The following is a 24769-nucleotide window of genomic DNA, read 5'->3' on the forward strand; positions in this document are numbered from 1 at the left end:
ACTAACACAGTTTAAAAAAAAATGTTCAGGGTTTAGTCGAAATATTTGATACTTTTATATACACATACAAGTAATTATATAGTTTTAACCTTGTTTAGCTCGTGCAATGGGATACATTTATATTTTTAAAAAAGACTCATATTCTCAGCTAACTTGTTAAACAGTTTCTCGATCAGAATTTTTTTTTTCTTACAAGCTTACGTTATTTAATTTGTATGCGCTGCAGTTATGAGACTGTATACTTCAAAAAATCACTATGATGATCAGTCAATGCTACAGTGTACTGGGAAATAGGAAAATGCATTCAACAAAACATCATCATTTCATTTTGCTATAAATACAAAAAGGAGAAATTCAGATTTCAAACAATATAATTATTTTTCAAGTTTATTTGGTAGACGACACTAACAGTAAGCTAATGCAGTGTCGTGGATATGAATATTTTATGGAACGATTTACCTAATATCCACCAGGTGGCGCAATTGTACTTCCGTAAATTGAGACGAGAATGGAAACTGAGGAAAGATGAGCAACAAGTGGTTTATAATCTTTATTTTACTCTTTCTGTTCCTCTTAATCAGTATATCATGTGGTAAGTTTTCTAGTTAATTAATATTGTCAAATGTTTTTTTATATTCTTGCTTGAAATAGTTTATCAGGATTAACTTAAATGTCATGCAGAGAAAAAAAAATCACAATCTTAGAATGTTTAAAGTAGAATAAAAAGTTAAATTTGTTTTTCTTTATAATTTATACTTGATAATTGCATTTATATTGAATGGTAAAAGAACCGACTCGGGGTTCTTTTTTGGGTGATTTTGGTTGTGATGGCGATATGTGTCAACCGAGTTCATGGTTCGTCATTTTTATTCCTGAACAGGTTTAGCGCTATAGTCTGTCGCAAGTTATTGCTTCCATCAATTTTTGGTTATTTTTAATAAAAATACACATACCTGTGAAAGAAATACAATTGAAATCGATGAAAGGGAATATATCCAAGATATCTTCATCAAACAATTATCCCTTTTCACTCATAAAATTTCGCAGGAACGAAAACAATTTTCTTACGGAGATTTGTAATGGGAAATGTTTCCATCTTCTCTCCATTCGGAATACACTCGGAATACATCGTGCAATTTTTTAACATTATCATCCGGGCTTATTAATGGCCGATGCAATGCAAAATCTCTGTAGACTTTCAATTTTTGGATGTGTATTGAAACCTGAAGCAGTAGAGGGGGCGTTTCAAAACAGATAATCTGGACATTGTTTATATTAGTGGATGAACGTAGTTTGAGCACAAAGGTATTTACTGTTATTTAAATATCAAGCAAAAAGTGGTGGAAGCAAAAACCTGGGACAGAGTATAATGTTGGGGTAACCCGAATTACCAAAATAACAGTATTTACCAAAATGACACCTGAAATTATAGGAATGACACTAAAATCTACTGAAATGACACTTAATGTTTATTGAAAAATGTTTTTCATCACAAATATATTAAATTATATCAATTAATGTCTTTATTATTGAAAAAAGTTGGTAATAGTATACTTGCAAGACGGAAAATGGTTGGATAGTTAAACAAATATGAGATGGGCATGCATGTAATTGGACCCTCTGATATTGTAAAAGCATGCAATTAAAATTCCTCATTGATTGTTATATATATTGATAATTAAAATTTACTAATTTATATTGTTTTTTCTTCTTCTTAGTTTATTTTATATAAGCAATAAATCATAGTGTTGTTGTAAGAGTTATCGTTCTTGGATTTTAATAAATACGATATTTAATGGAGATTTTTATTTCTGTTTGGTTATGAAGCATTTACCTGAAAGATATGAATATATAATATAATATATAGAGGATATCTATATTGTGTGATTTTATATTTGCTTTATCCAACGAGTTGAAATGGTGTATATATTCGCGAGGCTTGCCATTTCAACATTTGTGTCATTCTGGTAATTTCAGGTGTCATTTCTGTAAATTCTGTCATTTCGGTAATTCGATGTACCGCTAATGTTGTCCACTTCCCCAGATGGTAGGAATCGAAAGTAGAGAGTTCGAGGAATAAAGCCATGTCGTATTTTAAATAAAATTGATCTTTTTGAAGACAGAATCACATGGTTTCTCTGCGACTTCTTGGATGTATTTCTTTTCTACCTTTTTTCAACCACCTGAGCAGAAAAATCTACATATAGAATTTATTAACAAGTGTATTATAATGAAGTAAACACATCAGAGAACTTGCATCAATAGGTATACCATCCACGCATTTAGCCACCAAATGGGAGTCAAACCACCAAAAGGGGTTGGGGGTTGGTACCCAGTCTGATAATAAATTCTGTACCTTTGTGTCCAAACTACATAGATACAATGTAGATAAAAAATCCACAAATTCTGTTTTGAAATACCCCTTCTATTGTTGGGTTTGAAGATAGGACTGTAAGTGTTTCATTAAGTTTGTGTCCCAGAGAGCAATTAAAAATCATTCTGGCAATTGGTCCCAACCTGTTTAACATAGACATACTGTGAGACATCAGAGAAGGTAATGTAAGAATACTTTAAAAAAATGAAACATTTCCTTTTTCAGCCCGTGTGTGTCCATTAGGCAAATTTGGATGGCATTGTAAGTTTTCATGTTTTTGTGCGGAAGGAGACTGTGACTCTGACACTGGTTACTGTCCTTCAGGCTGTAAAAAGAATCGCTATGGACCAGGATGTCAGCTTCGTAAGTTCCAGGGAGTGGAAACAGTTTCACATTTATTTTAATATGAACTTTCAAAACATTAAAATGTAAACGGTGCAACCTTTGGGCCAAGCACAGAATTTGTCTTAACAGAGACATTACAGTTTAATTTTGTAAAATAGAACAAATTAAATTAAACATTGCATGCTCAGTCTACAATTATGATGTTTTATTTCAAAAGTCAAGTTTGTATTCAGAAATAGTTTTTTTTTTTTTTTCCATTGTTTTAATCCTTATAAATTTCAAATTAAATTTACTTTATGAATTGCAAATTGTTATTTACTGTATTCAGTATCAACAAGATTGGTTCCATGATGTTTTTGTTTTTGTTTTCTTTGAATATGTAAAACAAGTCATATGTCCTGATTAAAGCACTTTCGTATATTGATAGCATTTTTTATTACATGTATTTTTATTTTAATTACTGAAGATTGAATTATTGGAAAGTTTTAAATAGAGTTTAGAAACAATATGCATCGAAAAGCGCCAGTCATTTAATAATTGAGTTAACTTTGTTGAACAAATTGCTAGCACCTATGAGGTAGAAGAAAATAATTTAGCTGTTAGAACCCCTGAATCAACTTTCAATTTCACTGATTTTCACTGCTTTGTCCACCTTTTGCAGTGTTCGGTATCCATAGCTTAAAATATGCGTAAGTATTGTGCTTAAATGTAGAAATGCATTGTGTTTACTTTAATCCTTAGCATCTGTACCATATTTTTATTCCAGTGTCGGTGTATCGATACTCCAAGCTAGCACACGGTTACCTTGGAAACGCTGACAGAACCGAATCAGGCAAACAATGCGTGCTGTGGAACAACACAGTCTTTGTGGAGTTTTACGGGCTGAAGGCATCGAATTTTCCTGACAAAGAGATTCCTGGGGCTGTCTGTCGAAACCCACAGGACCAAAGCTTGAATAAATTGGGACTGACAGACAAAGGGCCTTGGTGCTTCACTAACTATATAGAGGATTCCACCTACATGGACACGTGTGACCTTCCACTTCGAGGTCAGTTAAAGTCCTCCCAGAAGGTTGAATCTGGAAAATATGTACAAGTACTCTTATTTAATCAATATTTGTGGGTATCTATAACATACATGCCAAATGAAAAATTGAAAATCTTCATGCGGGAATTTTTGCGAATAACTTTTTTTTAACCAACAGATTTGCGACATCTAGTTGTGAATTCAAAATAGAAATTTTTTTTGTGTGTGTTATAAGAATTTATTTAATATATCCAAACAAACCAACAAATATGAATCAAAAAGGTTTATTTTTCATCTACTCCCATATTTACATTTGAGAAAAACTAATTGGTTCTAATGCCCATGGAGCCCATCTACCATAGTTGTGAAATATGTAGCCACGGGGAAAGGGGTTCAGGCCCTTCTTCTTCTTTCATGCAATACATATGTATTCTGATTTCCATGAAGCCCTCTACCTACATGGCAAAATTAGTGGCCTCTGGGTCAAGGGTTCAGGCCTTAGGGTGAGGCTATTATGTCCATATAGTGAACATTTATTAACTCTTAGAAAATCTTCTTTTCCACTTCCACAATTGTGGGTGATAAACTGAATTTAGGTTATGATGTTCATGAAGCCCTCTACCTAGATTATGAAATTTTTGACCCTATGGACAAGGGTTCAGGCCATGGGGAGGGGTCCAATATGGCCACATAGTGAAAATGTATTGGTTTAATATTTTCTTCTGTACTATCACATTATTGTTATTTTGTTTATAATCACTCCTGTCCTTAAATTAGAAAATCCACTGCCCATGGGGCAGAAGTTAAGACTTCTTATTTTGAGAGGGTTGGGAATGACAAATATGTCAGTATAGTTTCTACTTTAATTTTCTGTGCATTGTATGCTCAGCGACCAATCTAGAGCAAATTTTAGGGAGACTTCACTTCTCCCTAACAGAAAAATAGGGAGAAGTTGCGAAATCAGGGAGACTCATTACTTGACAACCGCACAATGCTTATGATGATATGAACAGATTCAACCATTGATAATTTAAATTAGATTAGAAGCAAGCCAATAAAAAATTAAATAACTTCTAAAAATAAAAACTTATCCAATTTATGAAATTTAATTTATTTGATGCATTCATACATTTTATACATGAATTATTTTGTAATTGTGTTAGCTAAATGACAAATAAAACCATTCTCTGTATTTCTGTGTATTTTGGAGGTATTAGTCCAAACCATTCTCTGTATTTCTGTGTATTTTGGAGGTATTAGTCCAAACCATTCTCTGTATTTCTGTGTATTTTGGAGGTATTAGTCCAAACCATTCTCTGTATTTCTGTGTATTTTGGAGGTATTAGTCCAAACCATTCTCTGTATTTCTGTGTATTTTGGAGGTATTAGTCCAAACCATTCTCTGTATTTCTGTGTATTTTGGAGGTATTAGTCCAAACCATTCTCTGTATTTCTGTGTATTTTGGAGGTATTAGTCCAAACCATTCTCTGTATTTCTGTGTATTTTGGAGGTATTAGTCCAAACCATTCTCTGTATTTCTGTGTATTTTGGAGGTATTAGTCCAAACCATTCTCTGTATTTCTGTGTATTTTGGAGGTATTAGTCCAAACCATTCTCTGTATTTCTGTGTATTTTGGAGGTATTAGTCCAAACCATTCTCTGTATTTCTGTGTATTTTGGAGGTATTAGTCCAAACCATTCTCTGTATTTCTGTGTATTTTGGAGGTATTAGTCCAAACCATTCTCTGTATTTCTGTGTATTTTGGAGGTATTAGTCCAACCCTTTGATCCATTTACAAACCTTTATGTAGAGGTTCTTAATTTTTAAAGATAACTGTAAAGAAACAGTTTTATGGTTATTTTAGCATTAATTTGACAGATTACAATTAGTTTGAAACTTCTAATTAGTTAATAATATTAACTAATTAGAAGCTACAAACGAATTGTAATATCAGCACTAAAAGTAATAAACATCGTTTGTAATTTTCAATGCACAGTATGTGGTTGCATCACCCGTATTTATAACCCTTAAGGATAAGACAGCTGAGGGTTATTAATCACAACAGGGGTTAAATGAGGCTGCGAAAATGTCTTTTCAATAAGATATTCATCATTTTATTGCCTTTGGGGTTAATTTACACAATTGTAAACTCAGAATACAGGGCAACTTCAACTTCTCTTTCAGAGGAAATTCCGGCAAAGTTACCGATCAAAAAGTGACTTTTTCGCCCATGTCGCTCCGTAGGTTGGTTCTTGATTACATACCATCAGTGGGAGACATTTACCAGTGATTTGGTGCTGTCAGCTGTTTCAATCATTCTTTATATAAAATTACTTAGTTTGTTTTTTGTGTATACGACACATTCCAATTAATTAGGATCAAAGCATGCTCCTGATTAACTTCAATTAACACCCAGCACAGGTAGACGAGCAGATTCACACATGTAGCACAGGTAAACAGTAATGGCGACCCTCAATCCTGATTTCTGATTGGTTGGCCACGAAAAAACAGTGCAAAATATAAAATTCAGTTGAAAATCCGGGGTTCTTGTCATAATTCGGAGGACAATATAATTACTGAATCTTAATTTCTGTACAATTTTCAAACTTTGATTGAAAAATTGGGATCTTTGCTTCAAATCAAGAAAAATCCAGACTATATCGGGAAGGTTGGCATGTATGCTATTATATCGGATTTTGTTAAATCCACAGTTACACACTAGGCAGATGCTTTGTAAATTAATGATATTATGATTTTGTTCAATAGATTCTTTTGTCATATTTCTTTTATGAATCATTAAAAGTCAAATCAACAAAATGTGATGTTCAATGAGCAAATGGATTACAATTTAAGGTATAAATAGAGGAATATGATCATCAGTTCTCTGTGTTTGTCAGGTTGTGACCCGGGAAGATTCGGTGAGATGTGCGAGTTTGAGTGCCACTGTAAGAATGAGGAACCATGCTCTCAACTCGGCAGCTGTCCCCACGGGTGTCACCCGGGCTGGATGAACACCACGTGCCAGACTCGTAAGGCTCAACTACTCAAACTTAACTTCTTTTAACTCAATCTCTATTGCTCTGTTTAATATATTATATAAACATAATTCATAGGATATTTGATTTGAAATGCTAAATTCTATACTTATCGTAAGTTTTATGTATCAATAAAAATTATTTTAAAAAGATGAACAGATAGGCAGTAAAAATGAAAGTTACAACAATGTGCAACTAAGTTAACCAGATCTGCAGATTTTCTGGAATGGGCACTGTATGTAACAATTGACTTGATTTTGTGAATTGTAGGATGTGAGTCTGGTCACTATGGCGATGGCTGTAAGTCAACTTGTGGACATTGCAAGTCAGCCCCGTGTGACTTTGAGATGGGAGATTGTGAGGATGGATGCTCTGCAGGGTGGAAAGGATCGCTCTGTAAAACAGGTGAGTGACGGGGATTATGAAGGTGAATACACTGCAGGGTGTTTATTCAGTATATACATGTAGGTTTGTATTTGATTGAATAAATTATGAAGTCTTGTTAAGTTCATGTCTTAAATAGAAGGCGTTATCTCCATATGATTGGTCTAGATTCTGTGAATTTTCAAAATCGGGCATTTAAAGTCACTGAATTTTGGAGATTGGATCCAATCAATTTTATACATCACTTGAAATATATTCTGTCATTTTCTCAATGGTATGAAACCCTGATGTAAACTGTGACATTTTATTCTGTAGGTTGTGACGCAGGAGAATATGGAGAGAACTGTCAGGAAGCTTGTGGGGCGTGTATTGAGGGGACATGTGACAGCGGCACTGGTCAGTGTGTCCGTGGGTGTCAGGATGGCTACACAGGCGCCCTCTGTAAAACAGGTGACCACACCCCCTCCCCCTCCCCGTCCCCGTCCCCCTCCCCCTCCCCCCTGTACAAACACAGACCCCTCTGTGTCCACAAACACTGATTACAGTAAAACATGGTTATAGCCCACTTGAGTTCAAGTTCACTCCCCTATTCTTAAGATTGTATTGTTTATTAACTTATGGGATAGAATAAATTGCTGCTAACACAAATCAAAATTGATGGTCCCTGGTGCTTATCTGTAACAGTATTTTACTGTTCCGTCAATTTGAGGATTTTTAAAATATACTTATTCAATATTTATTAGACAGTGTTATATGATATAAAATGGTTTGGGGCAGTTAACGCTTTATAAATCGCGTAGCATTAGCATAAAAAAGCGTAAACTGTTCCAAGCCATTTTATAACGTATAAAAACAATAAATATTGAACTCATTGCTTACAATTTAATTTTATGATATTAATTGTAGATAAAAACAGTCATTTGACCTTTAAAATGACATCAAATTGTACAAATTTTATTTTTAATGTCAGGCGGATCGATATTTTTTTTTATGTTTGTCTTGCTCTGAAAAGGCAACATTCTGTTTTTACAATATAAAATATTTTTTTTAGCCAATCAGAGAGCCTGTTACAACCAGAACTCAATTTCAATTTCAAGCCAAAAGTAAACCCCCAAAAAACTGGCATGTTTTATGATATGCCAGCTTTAAAAATTTTTTTTTTGGTTTGACAAATTATTTTTGTTCAAAGACCATGTGAAATCTCCACACGTACAAGTGAACAATGATTCAATAGGATAATTATTCTTAACATAACAGTTGAAAACCATTCTGTTACATTGTTTTTTGTTAAGATAATATGATGTACTGCAATGATTCTGTTAATTCTGTTACAGAGTGTGATGCTGGCCGGTACGGAACGAACTGCAGCGGGACGTGTGGACATTGTTTATCAGGGAACTGCCATTTTGTGTCGGGGGCGTGTATGGGAGGATGCTCCCCAGGCTGGCAGGGAGAGAAGTGTCAGGAGGGTAGGTGTCAGAGACCCTCAACAAGTCAACTAGATAATGGGGTCAAATACACAAACCATCAACTAGATAATGGGGTCAAATACACAAACCATCAAATACACAAACCATCAACTAGATAATGGGGTTAAATACACAAACCATCAACTAGATAATGGGGGTGAAATACACAAACCATCAAAGATAATGGGGTCAAATACACAAACCATCAATGATAATGGGGTCAAATACACAAACCATCAAAGATAATGGGGTCAAATACACAAACCATCAAATGGGGTCAAATACACAAACCATCAAAGATAATGGGGTCAAATACCCAAACCATCAACTAGATAATGGGGTCAAATACACAAACCATCAAATACAAAATGTACCAAATGCAGAATATGACAACTAGATAATAGGGTCAAATACACAAACCTTCAAATACAAAATGTGTCAAATGCAGAATATGACAACTTGGGGTCAAATACAAAAACCATCAACTAGATAATGGGGTCAAATACACAAACCATCAACTAGATAATGGGGTCAAATACACAAACCATCAAATACAAAATGTGTCAAATGCAGAATATGACAAATAGATGAGGTGTCAAATACATGTACATATTGTATCATTAAAAAACACAAATACATGTACATATTGTATCATTAAAAAACACAAATACATGTACATATTGTATCATTAAAAAACACAAATACATGTACATATTGTATCATTAAAAAACTCAAATACATGTACATATTGTATCATTTAAAATCAATATTGACGATTTGACAGGAACCATCAAATACATAATGTGATAATAAAAGAACATGACACATATAGAACATGTCAAATACATAATGTAATTAGAATACAGAATGCATCAAATACATTATGTGTCAATACAGAATGCATCAAATACATTATGTGTCAATACAGAATGCATCAAAAACATAATGTGTCAATACAGAATGCATCAAATACATAATGTGTCAAATTCAGAAACTGTTACATAACTGATAACTGATGTGTCAAAAATAGAATGTGTCAAATAAAGAAAATGTTTAATGTACGAAACTTCAAATGCAGATAAGATAATGATTACATACTGTGACATACAACCTGAAATAATAATGGTATCTTGACATGTATATTGATGCTTTTTTACCATTGGTTTCTTTACTTCACATTGATAAAGGGTTCCTTTCTTTGACAGCATGTGATGACTTTTCCTATGGAGAGAACTGCTCCTCTAAGTGTGGGGCCTGTCGAGGCCTGACTCCCTGTCACAAGGAGACCGGACTGTGTACAGAGGGCTGTGAGCCCGAGTTTGTGGGCAACCTTTGTTTGGGTAAGTCAAGTTTGTGAGTGACCTACATGTATGTCAGGGTAAGTCGAGTTTGTGGGCGACCTTTGTTTGGGTAAGTCAAGTTTGTGAGTGACCTACATGTATGTCAGGGTAAGTCGAGTTTGTGGGTGACCTTTGTCTGGGTAAGTCAAGTTTGTGAGCCACCTACATGTATTTCTGGGTCGAGTTTGTGGAAGACCTGTGTCTGGGTAAATCTCCAGGTTTAATCAAGTAAACTTACTACATGATAGACCAGTCAATTTGTTTGTATGCTTTGACATATTTCTACAGAGCAGTTCTCAAGTTATTGGGTTCACATCTGATGCATCACAATTTACTGCCGTTTTTTTTCTAGTGTTTATTATTGACTTTTTTGTCTTTTAATGTAGACTTAGCCCCACCTATCAAGTTACCACAGAACTCCTCACTGGGAAGTGCGTTGGGAGGAGTGGCAGCAGTGCTCATTGTCATAGCGATCGCTTTTGTTGTGTTCATTCTGATCAGGTTAGTTCTAGTGAATTGAGGGTAGGATAATGGGGACAATAGAATCTAATGGATCACAGTTGGTAACTCATTCTTCCAAAGCTTACTGGTTGATCGCTTCATTCATTTTTGAAAACTTTTTAGTTTTGATTCTTTGGATGTTTTGAATAAGATATCTTGCTGAAATATGTTTTTTGTGTGTTTTTGACAGGCGTAGAAGGAAGAGAAAAGACCCATTGAGTATGAAGCTTAAAACAGATGAAGAACGGAAATCAACAGACTTTCCCCCAAGCAAGGAGACAGATGGGCTGATCGCTAATGGTAGGGTGTATGTAAAGTTGATAAGACTTATTGAGGTGTTGCTGTGTACATGTAACATATTATTAACACTGGACCAGGTCTTGTAAAAGTACTGTAAACTAAATTTTATTCGCGACGACATTATCTTGCGATTTACTTGCAATAAACTGGTTTGCGATGACTAACATTTGCGAGTTAATTTCATGTTGTTATAACAACCATACAAAAAAGCTGGTTCATGGCGATAAATTTTCACAAGGACAAGGATCTTGCGAACCTCACGAAAATTTTTGCTCACAAATAAAAGTTGGTTTACAGTAATATTAGAAAGTGGGGAGGGGATGGGGGCCAATTTAGATTGATTTTTTGTCAGCTAACATAAGCTGTAAGCTGATTGTAGTAGTAGAAATCTTTTGTTATGGTTCTACATTTAAAACATCCATGGAAAAAAGATGATAGTCAAATTTTTAAGAGATTTTTGATTGGTTGTTCAGAGTCTTCCATGTCTGATCACCTTGACGATACGGACCCTAACCTGAACGAACCAATCTACGCCAATGTGAACTCCAAGAAACAGAGCAGTCCAGTCCAACTGCCGGACCTGTTTGAATACATCCGCGAAAACAAGAAAAATGAGTGCGAAGGATTCAAAAAGGAATTCAATGTAAGATAAATGCAGCAGAAGTTCCTAATCAGCTTGAAATATTTAGAACATTTCATGTTTGTCAATGAAGGTTAGATTAATTAGTATAATTGTAACTTTTAAAACATTTTCATAGTGCATACATGTTTATTTAAAAAATACAAGTAAAATCTCAGCTTACTGAATAGCTGAAGGAAATCTTTATAGTGAAGTGTAGCCTGACTACATGTGGTTTTTAATGCTGTAGAACTTTTTAAGGACGACAGAGCTAATTCACTTCTACAATAGTGATTTTCCTGAAAAATTTATACGAGTTAGAGTTACTAAAGATGTATGAAACCAATGAAAAAATAACATGGAAATCGAATTGGATTTTTAGTAGGGACCATTATAAAAATTTCACTACGGCACAGTGACATCCCCTAAATCAATTTGTGCTGGTTAGATAATGTTGAAAAGCGTATTTTAACATGTAAATTATAGCAAGGTCAGCTGCTACTTACACTATGTAAAGTGTGTATTAATGACGTAGAACAGCTGTATATTGCATTATAAGCCATTTTTCATAGAGATTTAGTGATTGTGACCTAATATTGAGAATTTGATGTTCGTAAAAATCACTTATTTTAGGTGCACGATATATCTGCCCAAATCAAATTAGGTCTGTTGACCTTAAATAAGTTGTGAAAACTCAAATATGCAATCATAAAAATTCAATAGATTGTAGAGAGCTATTGGAAAAATTCATTGTTTTGTTCTACATGTCATAGTTAAGATAAGATTTAATGAAAGAAATTCACAAAGTGATGCACACATTAAAGTAAACACGATGATAATTGGTTTTCAGAGTAATCTGTAAAGTTTGTAATCTATACTACATTTACATATGATGATGGATAGAGATTGGCTGGTGTTAATGTGGACCTTTTTTTTTTACAGGAACTTCCTCATGGACTGATGGCTTTGTGTGATGAGGCCAGGAAACCTGCCAACAAACCCAAGAATAGATACGGAAATATAACTGCCTGTAAGTTTGATGTCTGTGTAATTATCACTGCCTGTAAGTTAGATGTTAGATGTAAATATCACTGCCTGTAAGTTAGATGTCTGTGTAAATATCACTGCCTGTAAGTTAGATGTCTGTGTAAATATCACTGCCTGTAAGTTAGATGTAAATATCACTGCCTGTAAGTTAGATGTCTGTGTAAATATCACTGCCTGTAAGTTAGATGTCTGTGTAAATATCACTGCTTGTAAGTTAGATGTCTGTCACTGCCTGTAAGTTAGATGTCTGTGTAATTATCACTGCCTGTAAGTTTGATGTCTGTGTAATTAACACTGCCTGTAAGTTTGATGTCTGTGTAATTAACACTGCCTGTAAGTTAGATGTCTGTGTAAATTTATCTTCCTGTAAGTTTGATGTCAGTGTAATTAATTATCACTGCCTGTAAGTTAGATGCCTGTGTAATTATCACTGCCTGTAAGTTTGATGTCTGTGTTAATTTATCTTCCTGTAAGTTTGATGTCAGTGTAATTATCACTACCTGTAAGTTAGATGTCTGTGTAATTATCACTGCCTGTAAGTTAGATGTCTGTGTAAATATCACTGCCTGTAAGTTAGATGTCATTGTAAATATCACTGTCTGTAAGTTAGATGTCTGTCACTGCCTGTAAGTTAGATGTTAGATGTAAATATCACTGCCTGTAAGTTAGATGTTAGATGTAAATATCACTGCCTGTAAGTTAGATGTCTGTGTAAATATCACTGCCTGTAAGTTAGATGTCTGTGTAAATATCACTGCTTGTAAGTTAGATGTCTGTCACTGCCTGTAAGTTAGATGTTAGATGTAAATATCACTGCCTGTAAGTTATACATGTAGATATATGGTTATCAAGGAATAAAACAATTCTATGAATTATGATAATGTATGGTGTTTGTACACCTGTATGTTTTGTATTTACTTGTATGTATTTATAATTTTTACCTGTATTTCGTTACAGATGACCACTCCCGAGTTGTGTTGGAGCCACTTCCCAACGATCCAAACTCAGATTACATTAATGCTAACTTCGTAGACGTAAGTATTGAGATACAATCCACATTCCTATGTTTCAGCATCACTTTGTTATTTTGAAATTTATAGTGGAAAGATGAGTTATATGCTGAGTAATTCAGTTCCTCGTTCTTCATTATTCTTTGAGATTTCTCGGTTGACTGCCTGAACGTTTCAGTATTTTTATTCATTAATTTGAAGGGTTACAACAGGAAAGAGGCGTACATTGCATCACAAGGTGAGACAATTAACTCAAGCTACATCAATTGGTGTAATATGAAACACCTTTCTGTTAATAATGCTTGAAAACATTCCAATTCAATATTTTTAGGATAAATGTCATGTTTTGTGCTTTTCATACCATACACACAAAAGGTCCTGTTCCTTGGCAAATTATACATTAGGTTTCCGACACTCTACCACAATGACCAGTCTGATAAACACTGTGTTTCTGTGGACAATAACAATCTGATACATCTATTTCTTTGTGTCTGTAGGCCCCACCAAAGTTATGATCCGAGATTTCTGGAGGATGGTTTGGCAGAAGCGAGTTTGTAAGATAGTTATGCTGACCAACCTAATGGAAGCCTGCAAGGTACATTTCTGAAAGTATATTCTAGTGTCTCAGCAGTTTGTTAAATTTACAAGTACAGTCAAACTTATTATCTCAAATTTTATGGGGCTGAAAGCTCATTGATTTGAGATAACTTAATGCAAAAAGAAACTGGTTAGGACTGCCATAAACTCATTTCAACATATTTATGGTATTATGGAAAAGAATGTTCTATAGACTAAAGTTTAACAGTATTTTCATTTAAAAGGGGTGAAGATTTTAATGTTTCAGAGATGGTTGAGGTTTTACATGTATATTTATGCTGGAGGTATTGATGTTTTTAAGAGACTAAGAGACAACAATTGAACTGATTTTTTTTTTCAATTTTTGGGTGGAAAATGATGATCAAGAGACTAAGAGAGATTGTTAGGTTGTTTTACTTTATTTTATTTTTTGAGGTGGAGATATTGATATTTCGTTTGTTTTTTCACGTTATTTTATTTTTGGGGTGGAGATGTTTCATTATTTTTTTCACGGTGTTTTTTTTATTGGGGGACAGAAAAAGTGTGAGCAGTACTGGTCAGAGGAGGGGGCAGCTAAGTACGGCGACATCAGTGTGGAGATGTTGGACACCGCCCTCTTCAACGACTTCACCATCAGGACGTTTAAAATCGCTGCGGTAAGTTAAACTCTTCAATGACTTAATCATCAGGATGTTTAAAATTGCTGCAGTAAGTTATACTCTTCAACGACTTCACCAATAGGATGTTTAGAATTGCTTCGGTAAGTTATACTATTCAACGACTTCACCAATAGGATGTTTAAAATTGCCGCGGTAAGTTTTACTCTTCAACGACTTCACCATCAGGATGTGTAAATTGCTGCGGTAAGTTAAACTCTTCAACGACTTAATCATCAGGATGTTTAAAATTGCTGCAGTAAATTGTACTCTTCAACGACTTCACCATTAGGATGTTTAAAATTGCCGCTGTAAGTTTTACTCTTCAACGATTTAACCATCGGGGCATTTAAAATTGCTGGGGTAAGTTGTACCCTTCAACGATTTCACCATCAGCACGTTTAAAATCGCCGTGTTAAGTTATACTCTTTAGCAACTTCACCAACAGCACGTTTAAAAGAGTCTCGGTAAGTTACACTCTTCAAAGATTTCACCATCAGTACGTTTATACTCGTCAACGACTTTACAATCAGCACGTTTAAAATGATGCAGTACTTGACAACTATATCTCAATATCAGTATCTCAATATGTGACACCTTTTGACTTGAAAGGAAACCTCTGGGTCAATTTTTTCTTCAAAGAATGTTATTCTTAAACAAACACCATTTTGCTACCTAGATGTACATGTATATGGATGTCATACATAATAAGTACTCCATGATAGTCACCAGGGCTCTAAGTTGCGACTTAATAAGTCGCATATGCAACTTTAATTCAGGTTTGGGACTTAAATTAAAACCCAGTGGCCATTTGGTGACCAAAAATATCCGCCCGTTTCATTATCAAAATATTTACATCGGATTCAAAAATCTTTCAAAATAAACATAATGGCGGACTATTTAAACAACATGGCATGTTCCAGGTCTATATTAATACATACATGTAATACAAAGAAGGGACTTCACGCAATGGAGGTTTTATATGCAAAACTGCATGAGATAAATAATTATGTTTAGTAATTTTTGTGGTAAACTTATTTTGTTACACCATGTGAAATAACTTCGTACGAGATATTCCTTTCACCACATTCACATATCCACTCAAAACAATGTACAATTTTTGAGATATAGTAGACTTGTCTCCCAATAATCAATGTAAAAGAAAACTTCCACTGCCAGAAAATATTATAATGATGAGTATGATGTGTCATTTTTGACTGATATGATTGAATGGATGGAAATTATTATTATTTTGCCAGAAGTGAAATGTGCAATTTCTTTAATATTTTCTACAGTATATTTAATAAGAGAAAATATGCAGATATCGTAATGCTACATAAAGATTTACTACTGGTGACCTGAATTTAAAAATGGCGAGTTAAATTCAAAGTAGGTTGCCATTTGGCAACTTTGTCCAAAAGTCTACTTTTAGCCCTGGTCATCACTCTGCTTTCAGAACGGAAGTAGTCGGATTGTGAAACAGTTCCACTTCACCAGCTGGTCTGACCACGGAGCCCTGATTTATCCCACGCCTCTGCTGACCTTCCGAAGGAAAGTCCGAATGTACAGTCCGGACAGCACTGCTCCAGTGGTCGTTCACTGCAGGTGTGTGAGTCCTCTGATTGGTTGGTTCATTTATTGACACTCAGCCCCACTGCTGGCATCTTTGTAGTAGTCTGTTTACGTGATGTAAAGGGGTTTATCATGTTTCAAAGCTCCAACCTTCACACTAAAGCTTCAAATAATTTTTCAGGCAGTGCCAATTTATGTTTTGATGCTCTAAGACAGCACAGCCACTGTAAGCACTAATTAGCATACCAGCTCCAAATCATAGAATCCATGTCTGCCCAGTATTGATTATTTCTAAGAAAACAAAGTCAGTAGCTGATGGCTTGTACATGTAAGTATTATGTTTAAGTGTGCTTTGTGAATTGCAGTGCTGGAATTGGGCGGTCAGGGACATACATTGCCTTAGACTACCTTCTGGACCAGGCCAAGAATGAGAGCATTGTAGATATCTTGAAGTGTGCCCAGCTGATGCGAGCCAATAGAATCAACATGATTCAAACCTGGGTAGGTGAAAGAATATGTTTCCTCAGATAGGGAGAGCAAACAGAATAAAAGTGAAAGAAGACCAGGCTGATGAGAATCGGCAGAGTCAACATGTAGTGTTACTGTATACGGGGTTATTTTTGCCCAATGTAATTTTCGCCCTTCTACACTTGCGCAGATTTTGCTATGTCTTGAATTTAAGACATTGGAATTCCCCAATCTTAAATTCGCCTTAAACGAGCAAATATTTCTCTTTATAAAGTAGTAGTCAGTGGCCATTTTCTGTTTATTATTTACAGTTGCTATATGTGGTGTATCAGTGTTGTGTGTTGATTTACATTGACAGGAGCAGTATGTGTTTGTTTACGAGACCCTACTAGAGGCTAGCCTGGCAGGGGAGACGACCATTCCACACTCGGCGTTCCGAGCCCAGTATGAGGAGCTATGTAGGCCGGCGGAGGACGAGGGACCCACTCAGATGGAGAAGCAGTTTCAGGTGCTCTACTGTAAATTCCTTATTTAACGCGGGTACTTAATACAACTGTTTTTCCATCAAATTGCGAGAAACTAAAATCGTGAATGAAATTTTATCATAGAATCATGTAGTTTACATACCTCCGAAAAATAAAAGCGAGAATTTCAAATTCGCGAGGTGAACTTCTTGCGATTTTACGCTCAGCCTGATATTTATGCCTCATGTTTAATTAGGAATCTATAGTATTCTTGTAAAAAAATAATCAGGATTTCTTGTTTGACATTGTTTTCTGAAGTTTCAGTATGCAACTATTTGATATGATTTATGTCTTGTTACTTCAGGTTCTACAGAAACTAACCACTAGCATTGATAGTGCCCAATTTAAAGAAGCGTTAGAGCCAGAAAATGTCAGCAAAAACCGGGTCAAGAACATCTTACCGGGTAAGTGGTGAACCATAAATAAATACATACATGTAGGTGCATATTTATAACAGGTTGTTCACAGGTAAAACTATGTCATCTCTCTCTCTCTCAGTTTTTCTTATTGAAATAAACCACATATCAAATGATGTATACCTGTGTGTACAATAAATATATAAATTGTGACTCGAGGGAAAAAAACGCAAAGAAAATTTTAATGTTTTACCTTTTAAATGACAGACAGGTGTGTTTATCATACTTTAGTACAAATATGACACTAACTATTTCTTGCAAAATTCAATCAGCTTTTTTTTGGTACACTTTATTTTAACAAACATCCACATTGATAAACTTTACTCAAATGATGGTGGAAAAGAAGCACCTCGAGATGGTATTACTTTGTCAATGACATGTAGTTCATATAGAGTGTGAGGGAATGATTTATGGTCATAAATGACAGAAGTATTTTTTGTGTTGTAGCGAGGCGCTGTCGACCCAATCTGTATACCCAGGTAGAGGGCTGCAATAACTACATCAACGCCATGTTTCTCCCGGTGAGTTTACAGCAACATGTGAAATTGAAATCTATCAACTTGTACATGTATTGTGTTGTACGACTATTAACTTGTACATGCACGTATCACTTTGAAATTGTTTTTACACCATATATGCTAGTGTTTTGAAAAAATGCCCTCCTCCCCCCCAAAAAACACCATGTAATCGTGTTTACCCATTGTTTTGTTAAAGTGATATTGCATTGATTAATGTGTTTAATGCCACAGTGAAAAGTTGAATGGACAATTTTACTATGTAGTAAAAAATTGCCCTATTGATATCTTTCAATAAGATGCATAACTGTTTCACTATAGATAATGTTTTAGGCCTTCATGTTATTTATGTAGAATGTTTTCATTGAATTTACACAACTTTTGTACACAGGGTTACATCCATCGGGACTCCTTCATTGTTACACAGATGCCGCTACCCAACACTGTAGCCGACTTTTGGAGGATGCTGTATGACTACAACTCGCACACAGTGGTCATGTTGAATGAGTTTGACAGAAATGACAAGGTAAGGGAAAAATAGGGCAAGGGAATAAATGGGTATAGTCCACAAATAATGTATTTTCTTTAGGGGGTAATGTTAACATTAAGGTCATAGCTCTGGCCTTAGTATTTGTTAAGTAACAATGGACCACTTGAATGAAATCTCATCAAATTGGCTCTCTCCTGTTAAAAATTAGTGGTTGGAGAAACTTATTTTGCAGCAAAATGCATCTGAATTGAAAAACTCTGAAAAAAAAGTAAAAGTTGGGAATTCCCTAATTTTGGAAAGGGTGTATATCAAACAATTTCATTTTTTTCCTTCGAATGATAATTCAAATTTGACACTTGCTATTCAAATTGCAAGTTCCCATTCCAGACAAGTGTGAAGCTTTCTGATGTAAAATGTTACAGTAAAAGTATATGTATATACACTCTGCAAGTATAAGGAACTTTTTTGTTAAAAGGCATTACTTTGTTCTGTTGAATCTAGAGTTAGTTAGAGGGATATCCCATATAGGGTTAGGGAACGGGTAGGGCAAGGCCATATCTTAGGGAAGAGAAATATCATGTTAGACAAGGGATAGGATAAGACAATATATGAGGTCAAAATAAGGGAACATAAGGTAAAGGAATAAATAATCTATGGAAGGGACAGACTGATGGCATGGCTGTAAGATAATTAAACCAACTACAGTAAGCTACTGGTATTTGTGGGAGATTTAATTGATCTGTGATGAACGCTGATGTCTTTGTTTCTGTTCAGAACTGTGCGATGCATTGGCTAAAGGAGTATGAATTTGTTACTGTACAGAGCTATGATTTTTGACACACACTAATTGATTTCTTTCTGTTCAGAGCTGTGCGTTGTATTGGCCGGAGGAGTATGGTTACACAGTGGAGTACGACCCTCTCAGTATAGAACTCCTGTCTTCCACCGAGGACAACAATGTCTCCATCCGGATCTTCAAACTCAGCAACCGCATCAAGGTACATCTACCCTCACACTCCAGTCTCAGAGATTTTATGTCAAAAGATTATTGCATATGTATTTATAGGAAGTGTAGTAATGATACACACCCATTTTTCTATCAAAAGGAAAATTTTATTTGATAAGGTTTTAAAACCAATTGTAAGAATTAAATAGTTGAATAATTTTTTGTGAATAGAAAGAAGAGCGTGCAATCAAACAGTTCCAGCTGAAAACCTGGACGGAGAATCAAATTGTGCCAAGTAATCCTGATGCCTTGATGCATGTCATAGAGATGGTTTATGATTGGATGAAGCAGAATGGCAAAGGACCAATCACAGTCCATTGCATGTCAGTACAGTTATTTAAGAATTAGATTGCAACTTCAATCTATGTACAATAAATTTCATAGCAGTTTCACATTTTCAGTAATAAATTAAAGCTTGCTCTTTGTCTTGTACAGTGACTGATTCTTTATTTGAACTCTGTGATCTACATGTATTTGGATTGTGTGACTGTTTGAATTGTGTGACTGTTTGAATTGTGTGATTGTTTGACAGGAACGGAGCTAAGAAGAGTGGACTATTCTGCGGCATTAACCTAATGTTTGAGAGAATGCAGAGAGACCACGAAGTGGACGTCTTCCAGACCCTCAAAACCATCCGGGTCAACCGCCCTCAGTTCATTGAGGACAGTGTAAGTCCTGGGCTGATCCAGCACCATTCTCATGGCTTCAGAGGATAAATTTATGTGATAATTCATTATATGTATATATTTACATTCCACGTATATTTTGCATGTAAAGCTACTGCAGATATAGCACCATAACACAGAAAGGGTACTAAAAGGTTAATTGACGAGTTTTAATTGTGACGTCACAAACGTTGAACGCTGATAAATACAACGTCACAAGCGAAAATCAAAGATCACGCTTGTGGCTGTTACAGTGGCTCTTCCATTAATTTAAACTTACCCATAGGATAGTACAGTAATTTTGAGGTATAATTCGCATTTGCGTACAAGGCAAGAATGTAAAAAAATGTAAATATAAGCATTAAATCCTTATTTTTTGAAAGATATAGTCTCATAACTGCAATGGTGTGTGCAAACAAATTTTCATAACGCGCTAACGGGCGTTATTCAATTTGTATGCACACACCGTTGCAGTTAGGAGACTATATCTTTCAAAAAATAAGGATTAAATACTTAAATAATAGTAAATGAGTGCTTTTTCCTTACATTCATTAAATCTGGTTTAAGCAGAGATTTGCTTTATTGAATTTCATAGTTTACAAGTATACAGTTGTTGACTGGGGTCGAGGGCAACAGTTGATCTGTCGGACCGGCTCGCAAACTGTTGCCCAAGGCCGAAGGCCGCGGGCAACAGTTTGCGAGCCGGTCCGACAGATCAACTGTTGCCCGAGACACAGTCAACAACTGTTTTGTTATACCTCTTCTAATCAATAACACGTTTTCGCGGAATGTGACGTCACCGGTCAACGGTCTTTTTTAACAGTCGATTTTAACAGTTCCAATTTAACAGTTCCAGTCCAACAGTCAAACTGCTGGACTTTTTTTCGCATAGAGTTATATAGTAACTGTTTTACAGGGGTATAACAATACTGTATATTATATAGTACTTGTACTATACATTTACTTCCATATATAAATACAATATTCACATTTTTAAAACAGATTATCCTCTGTTTCTCGTTTTTCTGTAAACCTTAGTAACCGGTAGACTGTTAACTATTTCAGGAGCAATACCAGTTCTGCTACCAGATGGCGCTGAAGTACCTGGATTATAATGATCTGTAGAAGGACAGAAGATCTCTGTACAGCAACCCTCCACAAAGTGTATTCATAGATGTATATCTACACACTGTCTGTCTGTGTGTCCTACACGTGTCTGTCTGTGTGTCCTACAAGTCTGTCTGTGTGTCTGTATGACAGGTGCTATTCAGTATTCTCTCTGTAAGGACCAATGTGGTAAAACTCGGTTGTGATTCTATTGTTAGAAAGGTTGTTCTTACTGTTCTATACATACAGGTTGTGTAATATGCCATGAATGTGATCTATTGTTACATGTACTTTGTCTTATATTAGAATTTGTAGTGCATATTTTTGTTTCTCATTTAACGTGAAAGAAGTATTACAACAAAGACCTATTTTTATACACATGTACATTACAGTTATACAAGTTGTTTTTAACATTCCTATTTTCTGAGACTTTAGCATTCTACTAAGGTTGTGATGAGTACTTTTCTGTATGTAATAAATTTATCAGATTTTATATTTTTAACACACAAGCATTGTAACCTTACACCAAGACATTGTGGATCTGACAACAAAACCTCGTTTCTGAGGCCTATGTTATTTTCGGATCTGTGGAAGCTCAGAGTGATGTGGAATGTCTTGGCAAAAACCAGGCGATGCCTTTTGTAAACCATGTCAGATCTTGGCAGTTTTTCATTCATGTACCTTGGTATCAAATGGACCAAAAATATTTTTGCCAAAATTATCTGACCTTTGCAACATATTTATTCAAATTTCTATACATTGTATGCTTCCGTACATACATGCACGTTTACTTTAGAGTTTGAAATGAAAAGCTAGTACTGTTATATAATTTAAAATTTTCATAAAATTCTTCTCTTGGTGTAGCTCAATCAAGAAATCAATGATTCCAGAATAGCCTAATGTTCGAGGTTTATTTTGGGTTTTTTTATCAAAGTCATGCATACTTTTTTACATGTCATTTTTTTCAGAGTTATTCACTCAAATTATTTGGGCATACTTATTTCATTCCAAAGTTACTTATACACATACAAATACATTCAAATATAGATGCTTGCTTTTCAAATTCCAATATTTTTTATATTATCTTGTTTCATTGTTTTATGTACATTTCATATAACCTGGTAATGTTAGTTAAAATGTGTGTACTTTTAAATATATAAAGCTTTGTTAACATGATAAATACTCAATGAAATAACTTGTAAGTGTGCTGGCCCCAATATAGCATGTGATGTCTGTGAACCAATCATGTAGCTCTGTTTGTTTGCCTAACTCCATTGTACCTAGATTTACTGCTGAAGAATTGCAGGCAGTCTCATTGTAAGTTACAAGAATGTGGATCAATAAACAAAGCTTTATTGTGCAAAATGTATGTTTCTACAACCAAAGCTTTATTGTGTGTGTATCATGTATTGGAAAAGAAAACTACCTGCAATTGTTAACTTTTTACTGTGTTTAATGGTGTGTAACAACTGCTGAAATGACTTATATCCAGTGATACATCATTGATCACATTTTGTTAAAATGATGACTTGGTAAACATACTGAAAAAAGGTGTTTTTTTTTCCTTTTAATTCAAGATAGTACTTTAAAATTGGGCTGTTATAGGGAAGGAGTGGCTTATTGCAAAACATATGGTCTCATGAATTATTATTTTTATGATTTCCAAACTTTTGAATGTCTCTACATGAAGTTAAAAATAATTTAATTATTTTCATGTCTCATTGTCTGTCTTCAAAAAAAAATTTCAATCTTGAATGCAAATTAATGTACCGGTATGTTTATGTGAAACAATTGTAATACATGTATTTGCCAAAATTGTATACATTTACAGGTAGATAATAAAGTGAACAAAAAGTCAACAACATGGTTTTTGAATTTTGCTTTTTTTATATTGTTTGGTTACTTATTTCAATATATACAACTATTTAAAGTTGGCAATTATCATTTACTAGTATATAACAAATTTTTTCCATTACAAATTTCATTGAAAATATATGCAATTATAAGAGATATAGGTATAATGTAGTGGAAATTATTGTGGGAATAACATTGTCTTGAAAAAGATAGTACTATTATAATACATGACGCCCTGGTACAGCTGGGTTCTGTTATTATTATAGTTCAGCATAATGCATGGGAAGTAGTCTTTCAAATATGAAGACACACTCGACTTTAATCATAAATTTGACTTTAATTGTCAAATTATTTTAAGGTAGCTCATTACACCTTGAAAAAGTTGCTCAAAGTAGCAGAAAATTACTGGATTATGATAGAAAGCATGATGGATATGAAGTATATAATTATGTCAAATACCGGTAGGCGATAAAATGTGCAATTTTGGATAAAAAATATTTCTAAGAATTTCATTCAGTAAACATAAACAAAAGCCCAGGCGGATTCGAATTGATGACCTGCGGTTCACAAGCCTGATACTTTAACCACTGAGCTATGACGATAAACACCTAAATCGATTGAAACAAACAGTTTAACAAAACATTTAAATCGTCATCTTGTGACGTAGTGTCTTAAAAAAGTATAAGTCTTGGTGTAGTGTAGTACCTTAAGTTCTCTTTCTTTCCTTACTTTGTCCTTCAAACATGTTACTATTAATAAACAGTGACCACAATCAACACATTTTAGTTTGTTTAAACATGTAACTTTAGATGATCTTTTAATTGCCTCTTAGCAATTTTGTTGGCAGTATAAAAATGTAAAGTATCGTAAGATATTTTTTAGCCTTAATGCCAACTGCTCAAATAAATCAATTCAAAACATAAGTACATTATTTTTAGAGCCATTGTCATTTTAAAACAAAGTAAATTTTCCTGATCCATGCAAACTGACCCCAAATACATTGTACTAAGCCTGACACATGTTGTCATTGTACTAAGCCTGACACATGTTGTCATTGTACTAAGCCTGACACATGTTGTCAGTTGTCATTGTACTAAGCCTGACACATGTTGTCATTGTACTAAGCCTGACACATGCTGTCATTGTACTAAGCCTGACACATGTTGTCATTGTACTAAGCCTGACACATGTTGTCATTGTACTAAGCCTGACACATGTTGTCATTGTACTAAGCCTGACACATGTTGTCATTGTACTAAGCCTGACACATGTTGTCATTGTACTAAGCCTGACACATGTCGTCATTGTACTAAGCCTGACATATGTTGTCATTGTACTAAGCCTGACATTTGTTGTCATTGTACTAAGCCTGACATATGTTGTCATTGTACTAAGCCTGACACATGCTGTCATTGTACTAAGCCTGACACATGTCGTCATTGTACTAAGCCTGACACATGTTGTCATT

General features: G+C 34.7%; 1 protein-coding gene across 1 annotated transcript; it reads left to right on the forward strand.

The window, feature by feature from the left end:
• The first annotated feature begins 481 nt into the window (after positions 1 to 481).
• On the forward strand, positions 482 to 23311 carry LOC128166244 (receptor-type tyrosine-protein phosphatase kappa-like). The gene is made up of 26 exons (XM_052831272.1): positions 482 to 592; positions 2600 to 2737; positions 3486 to 3767; positions 6645 to 6776; positions 7053 to 7187; positions 7482 to 7616; positions 8501 to 8635; positions 9841 to 9975; positions 10362 to 10476; positions 10667 to 10776; positions 11250 to 11419; positions 12338 to 12425; positions 13400 to 13476; positions 13654 to 13690; positions 13950 to 14047; positions 14565 to 14684; positions 16141 to 16289; positions 16622 to 16757; positions 17083 to 17232; positions 17553 to 17652; positions 18112 to 18185; positions 18571 to 18705; positions 19536 to 19667; positions 19847 to 19998; positions 20208 to 20343; positions 21406 to 23311. The coding sequence occupies exons 1-26, from the start codon at positions 526 to 528 to the stop codon at positions 21463 to 21465; spliced, it is 3198 nt and encodes a 1065-aa protein (XP_052687232.1). The 5' UTR covers positions 482 to 525; the 3' UTR covers positions 21466 to 23311.
• The last annotated feature ends 1458 nt before the right edge of the window (positions 23312 to 24769 follow it).

Source organism: Crassostrea angulata, chromosome 10 (assembly GCF_025612915.1).
Source record: "Crassostrea angulata isolate pt1a10 chromosome 10, ASM2561291v2, whole genome shotgun sequence".
NCBI classification, from domain to species: Eukaryota; Metazoa; Mollusca; class Bivalvia; order Ostreida; family Ostreidae; genus Magallana; species Magallana angulata.